General features: G+C 43.4%; 1 protein-coding gene across 1 annotated transcript; it reads right to left on the bottom strand.

The window, feature by feature from the left end:
* Nucleotides 1-6,250: 6,250 nt before the first annotated feature.
* Nucleotides 6,251-10,506, bottom strand: LOC6498874. The gene is made up of 2 exons (XM_032456329.2): nucleotides 6,776-10,506; nucleotides 6,251-6,712 (listed from the first exon to the last, which is right to left on the bottom strand). Exons 1-2 carry the CDS (start codon nucleotides 8,425-8,427, stop codon nucleotides 6,496-6,498), a joined length of 1,869 nt encoding a protein of 622 aa, XP_032312220.1. The 5' UTR covers nucleotides 8,428-10,506; the 3' UTR covers nucleotides 6,251-6,495.
* Nucleotides 10,507-10,614: the final 108 nt, after the last annotated feature.

Raw genomic sequence — 10,614 nt, forward strand, 5'->3', positions numbered from 1 at the left:
TCAATAGCTCCGGAACTAATCAAGTGCTGGGGTGGCTTATACACTTTCAAAAAAAATGTTAATGATATCATATTATTTCTGGATTAACGAGTGTATAGTATCTGGAGTAGCACGGTATCCATTTGTCGACCCTTGCCAGCATCTCAGTTTGCCTTTACAATACTTTGTGAATTTACAAAGCTGAGGTGTAAATTGCTCTACCCCTGTCCTACCTGCGTCCTTACCACAATTCTTCTCTTAAGTGTGTGTTCATGTGAGTTTCGGTGTGTCTATGCTGGTAGGGTGTGTGTGGGTTGTGTGTGTCAATAGCCGGGAAAACGGGCGTTTAAAGACCCGTCCGCATTTAGTTGGACCGCACTAAAATATGATTAGTACCCAACAGTCCGGGTATTCCTTCCTCAGATGCCGGGAATGCCGCTGAACTTAGGCCCCGCAACGTTAATGCCAACACAAACAAGTCGACGGCTTAGCAGCACTTGAGGAATTCCTTGGGGCTGTGGCAGGAGACAAGTTGCGGTAATTAGAACGGCGAAAGCCCTAAAAAGACCTCAACAATAGGCCCTTGAAGATGAGAAATTGATGCAAGCCGTGAGATTATGCAGCCCGCTGTTATCCGCCACAATCGCATCGGTAATCCAGTTACGGATCGCCAGCTGTCTGGGCCAGGAAATAAATAAGCGAAATGAATTTCAGAAGGGTAACCTTCTCCATTGAAAGAAATCACTTTCAACTAAAATATTTCTCAATTAAAAGTCTCAACTACTTTCTGTGTTTTCCAAGCAATGTAAGCTTTTTAGAACTATACTATAAGTTACAGGCTTTTAATCCAGAATTTTCAATTGTTTTTTCCATAGCAAAGCTCACATAGCCAAGGATCTCCGTCGTCCTTCGTCTATTTCTGTGGGCTTGTCGTCCTTCACCCGGCCGTGTCGGTGGCATGGAAATAATTTCGCATCCCCATTGAGCCGAGGAAATTCCAGCACTTGCATTCGCAGTCTAAATAGCTTTTGTGCCTGGAAGTTTGCCTTGGCTACCTTTTGTTGACTGCCTGCAAGTGACATTAGTCGTGCAATAAGCAGACAGGCCCCAGTGACACATGTTTCCCAGGCAAGGGCCGTGGCCCGAAGTCCGTGACTGCTCCTGCTCCTTTTCCTTTCCGGCTCCCGGTTCTTGGAGACCCGCCCTCAGCCATTTTCTTACTGGGAAACTGGCAAACTTTTTCAACTTGGCATGCCAGACACGTTGACAAAAGACGACAACGTTGCCAGCAACGACATAGACGAATTTATGCTAATCAGCTTGGATGCCATGCCTCCTGCCTCCTGTCTCCTGCCTCTGGCTCCTGTCCCCTACCTCCTGTCCCAGAACTCGAGTTGTCTGTCTAAAAGTCGTCCTGCCACGAGGGTTGTTCGGCCGTTTCGTGGCAAACTGGGGCATGGCAAATTAATTTGATTGCCAGGCATGATGGGATTACACAGATAGCAGTGCTCACCTACAGACGAAAGGATTGTGAATGCTTTCTCCGGCAACAAATTTTAGTTCCCCTATTGCGGCGGACGATAAAACATCAGACATGTGGGGAACAATTACAACAATTAGCCACGCTCTGGTGGCATCAAATGTATACTTACTTGCCAAAACTTCTGTTGCAGCATCAGCACCGGGGGGGACTTGGACACTTCTAGGTTACAATGTTTCTATCCCAGCAACCATTTCTTTGATTTTAAATTTTAATTGGGGCTTCTACTGGCAATTAATTTTCTCTATTTTGTCTGCTATACCTTATATAACTTTGCTGATAGAAAGGACTTCTAAGAAGTTATATTTTATGTCTCTGTTTCCACTTTATTGCCAATCATTTTTCTGGTTACTTTATTATTCTCTTGAAGATAAAAGAATTGCACCCTCTTTTAATATACTTTGGGGTATGCTAAGTATTTTATATCAAGTGACTCAACATACGTTAATTAAAATGCAGGCCCTCTGTCAAAAAAGGGCATACTTTTTTCAATTTAAATTGATCCTTTTGAAGCATAACAAGGTTAGATATTAAATTCATTCCCACAACAAAAAGGGTTCCTTCCGGGACTTTTCTTCAAATTCCGCCCTCGGATTCGGCGGCTCTTGTCCAATTTCATAGCCGCCTCTGCTCGTCGACTGGCAAATTATAATGAGGCCAGGTTGAATGGGCTTGGGAATGGGCTTAGGCTGGAATCGGAGAGGCAACGGAGGAGTGGGTGCTGACAAATTTGCAGCTCGACTATAATAGTTGCCTGGCTGCCATCAAATCCACTCAGTGCACACTTCACGCACCAATTAAGTTCAATTTTCGATAGAACAACAAAGCGCTACTCTGCCATATCCGAAGCCATTTCCGAAGCCTTCTGGGGAGAGTTTTCCCGAGGACATAGGAGGTCCAGTCCTCCTGTCCTTGGCGGGCATGAAAATTGACATCATTTGCTGTTAAAAATATGTCGTGGGGTGTGTGTGTGTGTGCCTGCTGCCTGCGTGTGTGGCGTATCCGATTCGAATTGGAATCGGTATCGGGAATGGAATGAGGATGAGGATGGGTGTGGGGATTTAGCTGGGAGTGAGGACTGCATCTGTTTATGGCAAGGAGCCAGCGGGCGGTATTATAAGCACATTAAATTCTGAAGGCACAGCCGGAGCATGTCTGAAATGTTGACGACTTTGGGCGGTAGCGGTGGCGGTGGCTGTGGGTCGCAAGTGGTTTTTATGCGCATGTATTATTATTGAATATCATTAGGGTGCACACCCTTATCTCCGTTAAACGTGAGGTCCTGCCCTTGGGGTCGTTTCATGAAGTCAAATCAATCGGGGAAGGCGGATGAAAAGTCGCAGGCGGAGACGATGGCGATGCCAAGGGAACTTAAAAGTCAGGGACGATGCCTGGACTTAAGACGGGCGGTCGCGTTTGGTCTGCGTTTAGTGGTTTAATTTTTATTTTTATGCTGCAATTTTATGGCAGCCCTTTACGTTGCACAAAGCAAATGTTTCTTTGTCCCATATGACGAGGCTACACTGAGGAAACTGAGGCTCTTCTCTTACAATGCCTTTGATGATTAGGTTTAGCTTTTTATGGATATATACTTGCATTTTATGATCTATGATTATAAGCTCAAAACTCAATTTCAACATCCACTTCTTGTAAATCAATTATGCCTTATTCTATGTATTTTCCTCTATAGAAACCACCTTATTACCAATCTGTCCTTCTTGGATTACAAATGTAACCACAACCCTGGCGAAATCTAATTTTTTTGCAGTGCCAGGGAGGTAAGAAAAAAAGAATGTCGGCGGTGGGGTAAGCAGTTGCCTTTCAAGTGCGGCCCCAGCACAATGTGTTTTTTATGGGCTTCTGGGGCTCCGTTTTATGTTTCATCTTTTAAGTGCCCCTCGTTTGTTGCGGGTCTTAAGCAGACTCTCCTCATGCGCCGAGTACTTGGCTGGCTTTTGTCATTAATGTGAATTTTTCTCCGGTCCGCCCCATAATTGCTACATTTTGTGTATTTGTATGCCGTTTTTGTTTTTTTGTTTCGCTCGACAGCAGTTCTGGTAGGGCTCATTAGTCCCAGCTCGACGAAACGCGAACGCAACTCAAATCATCTCAACTTAACATAAATGCGACTGAAGTCTCAAGGATACGAGTATGTCTGATCGCAGCTGAATAGATTTGTGTGCGGATTTCATATTCATAAGGCTCATCCATTCGCCCGGGCTAATTAAACTTTTGCCGCTTTGCCGTTTTACTGGGAACCAGCCAACTGTTTAAATATTCCCCAGGCAAGCTAACTACACTCCATGAATGGCTAATTAGCAGCCGGGAGACAAAACCAGGACCGCAGACCATTTCAGCATCAGGCAGCCAGCATCCACAATCCAGCAGCCAACATCTAGCATCCGGCATCCTGAATTCAGCATCTAGCATCGGGGAAATTGCCTAATCATGATTTTTGCATAATTTTTTAAAAGCTTCTTTGGCAGGCGACCACACAGATGAAAGGCTTCCAACCCCTAAAGGACCGAAATGAAAGTGCTCTCGCATCCTGTCCACTCACTTTGTTCTGGGAAAATCCTTTGTCTGTCCATCAGAGCCGTGTGGCATTATTATTATTAATCTGCGTCCCCGTCTCATCGTCAGTTCTTCAGTGCCAGCATTAAGCCGATATCAATCCGTAACAAAATCAGACAAGCTGCAGAATTTATAAAAATTAATTTATGACACACCGCGGCACATTTTCCATTTTCCATTCTACATTTTCCATTTTCGATGCGCACACAAAACGTGCTACGATTTTTATCTGAACCCGCTTTTCCCGCCTCTCCCTTTTGCTGGAAACACATACCTATTATTTTTAATCCATTAAACAAATGCCACGTTTCGAGGCCGTTCCTTCGTGTCCGTTATCAGCCGGGAAGCGGGCAAAAGGGTCTTTGATTTCGTAGCCAGAACAATGGGGTTTCTCTGGGTCTCTGCTTTCGAGGGTAGATAGCAACGCCTCCGCTCCGGGCCATGCAATCTCAGAGTCAGAATCGGAATCGGACAGTTTCTCGCTTTCAGTCTTTCAGCCTTTCAGTCTTTCAGCTTTCAGTTCCTTCACGCCGAGCCATCATTCTCAGTCTGATGGAAAGGTACAAAACAACTTAATGGCATTTGCTGCAAATCATTAATATCAATCGCGACAGATACGAGTACGAGTGCGCGCGGACAAGTATCGATCCGGTATCGGTCCCCATGTGGGTTTGTCCAGATGCACTCAGCCGTGACACTCGTCTAGGGTTTCCCTCCTATCATACTTGCACTTGAGATAATAATAAAACTCGCTCTCTTATTTCTGTCACCAGTGAAGTGTACACTGTACAGATGTTGTGTAGGGTTTCCCATCTTCTGGGAACATCGCGCAATGCTCTCGAGATCTCATCGCATGATGGAATAGTTTTCGGTTACTTCATCAGCAATCTGACATAGCCCTAATTAGTTTTGGGAGAGGAATTTAATATTCTGTGAAGTCTTGCTCGTCTTACGAGTCACCAGAACAGCTAAACTATGCATCTTTTAGTTGGGGTCTTTATGAAAGGAATGTATTTATCTTAAAAGGACTAGATATGAAAAACATTCCAAGCAGGATTCTATAGAATACACTTTGGAATTACCTTCCCCTCAATAACAACCCTAAACTCATTTTAATTCCCACACACGCCCACACTCGGCCTGGCTATCAAAGCATTTTCCTTGGATTTAAGACTCATAACCATTCACAGCTCAGTGACCAAAGCGCTCTGGCACAGAAGCTACACAAAAGCCACTCGGCGGCACTTCCGTCCCAACCCTTCCGCCCCGTCACTCCCACACTGAGCAACCCCCAACCCCGCATGACACCTCCCTCTATACGCCGGCAGCCTCCCTCGGAGCGAAAAAATCCAGGCGAACAAAGCAATTTTGTGGAATTACAAGAGCGTCTCTAATTGTTAAGTAAGCATAATGTGTGCAACATATGGCCGAGTCTTGGCCGGACTTTGACTGCGTCCTGTCCCCTCTACCCTCTGCCCGATCCACTCGCCTCCCCTCCACGGTGCTCCGTCTCGTTCACTGTTTCAGCTTGGATGTGCCTGGGAAATTATGGCAGCGACAGCCTGCAGGGCACCAAACAAGCCAAACTGGAAAGAGGGGCGCACAAATAAATTGGCAAAAACGCTCGCAAAAAATATATCTCTGTCGGTGTGTCCGGGGCGTTTGTGTATGCGTATATTAAAAGATATGTCAGCCATAAAAAGTGCTTACAAAAAATATTTTATTGTGCATGTGGCAAGTCAACAAACTGTGCACTGTATCTCCGGATACAGTCCGGATCCCTTGGAAGGGCAAATGCCTTTCTGAAAACTGTGTCCACAATGGGGCGCATTCAGATGAAGTGTCTTTCGCCGTCGTCGCAAAACTGGGGCTCATTAAAGCTAAATAAAAGCATTGAACTGTGCAAACTTCTCCTGCGTACTGCAAAGAGATGAGACTTTGCCATCAGTGGTTGCAAAGTGGAATAAACAAGTAAGAACCTGATGACACAGTCATCCCCTCGATTACTTTTTTTCAGAACAAAAAAAAAAGAAAAAACTATATGGAAGATTTGAAAGAATATAAAAGATAGCTTCCGGCACCTGGTGCCTGATAATTACTAATGTTAGAATAGTCGTTTCTCTACTAAGCAACTCTAAACTAAAGTGATCATATCATCTGCTTCTATACCGGAATACTTTAAAATTTAAACGAACGCATCATCTTTGGATCGAAGTGCTTCTTTAATAGAATAATAAATATGAAACAAAGTTAGAGCAAGAACTGTGCAAAATTTTGGTTACAAAATGGCTATTTAATGGGCCTTTTAGATAACAAACTGGATAACAGTCAAGATAATAAGTGGGTTTTGTACTCATTTGGTGGAGTACAGAATGTACTCGTTTAGTACTTAACTAATCGCTTTAGTGGAGTTCCTCGTACAGCTCCAAGCTCTCGTATTCGTAGGTGATCCTAGCCGGAAGGGCGGGAGGAGTTTCAGCGCAGAGCGGTACGGATGGAGCCCTTTCCCGAGGCGGACGGGTGTATCTATTGGATTCTGTTTGCCGGATATTTGCTTGCTCCAGATATCGGTGATAGGCGGCAATATACTCGTGGTTGTCTACAATCGAGAGGCGACTCCTAGAGGCATGTACAAAAGTTACAAATGTAAGATTTTGTAAACCTTCTTGTCGAGCTACTTACCCCACGTGGCTGTATGGATCGTCCTTTCCTTTTGTCGGTATGAGATACATGGATTTGGAGTCTTGGTTAGCGTGAATTAGGTGCTTGCTGCCTCGCAGCAATGAGGGTTTCTGGTGAAGTGTTGCATACATGATCAGCATTCCAAGGAGACACCCGACTATAACAGCCACCAGACCCAATCCGATCATCAGTCCAATGTGATTATTAATCCAGGACACATTTTTATGCTCACATCCCATTGAGATCTTGTGCGACCGACAGTTTAAGGGAGAGGTTTCCGTATCATCCGGCAAAAGGCAGTAAGTATAGGGGATTTGGCAACTCACATCTGTGAGTTTTATAGTGTAGGTACCCCTCAGATAACTAAATTCTGTTTGTGCTATGTATACAATCGTCAAATTGGAGTCGAAGTAGATGAGTGACCACTTCGAACATGCCACCTGTGAGATATCCACTTTTACCGCATTGACAGCATAGTCCGTAAAGTTGATGATCGCGTCATAATTTATGGGTAGTATTTTGGCCTCACCATCTGCATTGTTGTACATAATTTCTTGACAAAGCTCCTGTTTGCATCTCGATAATTCAAAATCTGTGGTAGGTTCTGTTGAAAAAAAAGGTTCTGTTGTTGGTTCGAGTGTGGTATTGGGTGTTGAAGTAGTGCTTGGAATTCCCGCCACAGTTGGAGCGTAATTCCTTAAAACTCTTTTCAAGGTGTTCTTTCTTTCAGTTGCATTTTGAATAGTAATGATTCGTCCTTCCAATTCTTCTTCTTCGTCAATCTCTAAAATCATTCTTTCAATCCGCACACCCGGATCCTTGAACATATTTCCACTCAAGTCTAAATATTGAACGGAATGAAAACGGCTGGGAAATGCATCCACCTGGGTCAGACCACAATTCTTAAGAATCAGACGCTCCAGAGCAACCAGGTTCTCGAACGAATCGTCGTTTATTTCTCCGCCCAAATTGGTTCCACTCAGATCCAATAACTTAAGGGAAGTGTATATTTTGTTTCCCAAAAAGTCACTTACTGAGTAGGTTGTTTCACCGAACTGTTGGTGGATACTGGCATTGACGAGAGTGCTTGAAACAGGTGAGAGAAATCGACGGGCTCGGAATGAGTCATACTCGTTGGTAAGGGTAAAGTCCTCAAGACTTTGGAGTCCTTTTAGGGATAAATGCGATAGGCTCTCCAATTGCACATTTAAAAGTTTCAGGACCAGCAAATTGTGGGTACTATTTTGTTGAAATACTCCATTTTGTATGCGACTCAGCCGGCACTCCTCGAGGGTCAACTGCTTCAGTCGGAAGCTGCCGGAAAGGAAGCTTCTATCCAGCGTTTCGTTTTCAAACTTGTAGTTTGAAACATAGAGTGAGGTCCGTTCTCCATCCTGATCCTTTTCCTGGATGTAAACTGGCGGCCCATCAATATTCGAGGTAATCCACTTTTGTTTTGATGTTTCATTGGAGCCGATATCTTCGGCACAGTTGGAAAAGTCGACATTGCACAGGACGAGAAGGACGGCGAAGGCGAAAATAGCTGGCAGTATGATATACTTTAGCCAGCGCATCCGACGCGGCTGATACAGCCGCTCTGGCTTTTTCGTTTTCTCCTCGTTTACCAAATCGAAGGACTTGGACTTAAACATGCTAATTTATTTTGACTCCGTACTCGCACCTGTCACGCTCCAATCGAACTGATGGCCTACGCATTTGCATAATTTCATTTACCGAATTAGTTCCGCCATTTATCTGATAATGGTTTATTCCCCACCGATAAGATTGCCAGCTACTAACTCTGACCATATTTAAATGAACAGCTTTCCCCATTTTCTGTTTCGTGGAAGTATCCCGAAAAAACAGAATCTAATTAGCAACTGATTAAATCAAACGCGTTTTTGATAAAAATCCCCATCAAAATACTGTAATATTTATAAAACGAAATGGCACAAATTTTAATTTATATGCAAGATTTCATAGTAGACAGTTTTTTTCCAGAACAATTTACATACTTTTTCAAACTTCCACTTAGAGACCATTTGGGCTTCATCTTGGCGGCAAATTCTTCGGGTTGTAGCCGCATGTCTGCGAGGGTCTTGGAATGGGAACCCTTCCCTGTAACATTTCGTATTCAGCATTTAACTTGTCGTTAGGGTAAATTTATAAGCAGTTTTCCCGAAGTTTACCAACCAGGTACTACCCTATCCCCTCCTGTGTTCTGTAACATTTTGCCATTGCCATGGCTATATGGGTCTTACCCCCTCGGGTGTTCCCTTCTTCCGGCATCGACATCGACATCGAAATCGACAGAGGACCGACCGGCCTGGCCTGGCCTGGCCACGCTTTATTATCTCCCCCTTCGGCTGGCATTGGCTTTTGTTTGCCGTCGACGCCGACTGCATTTCATTGAGCGTAATTCCGTTGCTAATGATTTTTGGCACACGTAGCGCTACTTTCGAAATTAATGCGCTATAAAACAGCAACAACAGCAACGCAAAGACCAAGGGAAGACACTGAGAAATGGGTGCTGGGCGGAATGGGGTAGCATGGGGTGGGATAGGAAATTGGCCTGCCAGCCGACGCAGAATTAAATGAGATTGGTGTTTCAATTGTTTCTTTTTTTGCGGCTCAGACAGGAGGACACTGAGAAAAAAGTAGGGATTTCCTGTGACATAGGATAGGTGTTTTTTGGTTAGTAATACTTGGAAGAATCCAATGGATCGCATTATTTTTTCATGTGCATTACAACTGGAACACCCCCGGCATACCACCCAGTACTTTTGGCCAGGAAGTGAGCCACGTTTTCCCGGACTGATAACAGAACCCACATGCGTTTGAGTTTCGGTCTGGGTTTTGGTCGGCGAGCGGTGTTCTGCGTTTACTTTTGCGGTTTCGTTTTTCGCTCTGCATAAATTTCCATATTAATTCGCCTGATTATGGCCTCGTCATCGTTGTCTGAGCTCCGCACAGTTCAGCGTTCTGTGGCACTTTTGTCCAAATCCGAATGAGAATATCCGAATGCAGACCGCAGCACGCCGATGATGTTTCTGTTTCAGAATAATCTAAATCGGCATTATTTATGCATTCAGCTCTCGCATTCAGCACGACCACTTAGCCCCTCCTATCCCCCATTCCGACACCCGCTCCCAACCAGTTCCACTTCAACGGACCACATCAGATACAAATATATATGTATTACCATTTGTGTATATAATATGCATAGATGTTGCGTATGCATTTTAATGGAACCCAATTCCCCCAGCCAAAGAGTGGCGTGCAAATAATAAATATTAATTTTGATAAATGCTGATGCGGGTCAACTGAAGTCAAATTTAAGCAACATTTTGCAACATATTGCACGACGGGCATCTTATTAATACACTTTAGTTTTCCACTTTCTAAATTTTGTATTTAGAAGTAGTCTGTGAATTTATTGAACTTCTGAGGACTGTCTGAGAATTCCCAGGTAGATTCATTCGTCTGGTATTCAATTTACTATACGAACAACATTTTTTATATTTCCTCATTTTATCAATCTTTTTTTGTAACTTATTTTATTTTTTATAAACTTTAAATCGTTTTTGAAATCACGTTCATTGCCATGTACGAGCGAAGTTCTTTCTTTTCTAATTTATTTATAGAAATATTATTATTGTTTTCATTTGCATATAACAAGTTATATAATATATATTTAAGTATTTATTTTTTTTTTAATTATAATCTTGTAATAGATCTTAGCCACGAGACTAGGATTTGGTGTCCAGGTTGGTGTCTAGAGTTTTTTGTATTATTTATTTATTAAAAATGTATTGTTTTTCATTTAAATAAGAGTCATA

This window comes from Drosophila ananassae, chromosome 2L, assembly GCF_017639315.1.
Source record: "Drosophila ananassae strain 14024-0371.13 chromosome 2L, ASM1763931v2, whole genome shotgun sequence".
In the NCBI taxonomy this organism is placed as follows: Eukaryota; Metazoa; Arthropoda; class Insecta; order Diptera; family Drosophilidae; genus Drosophila; species Drosophila ananassae.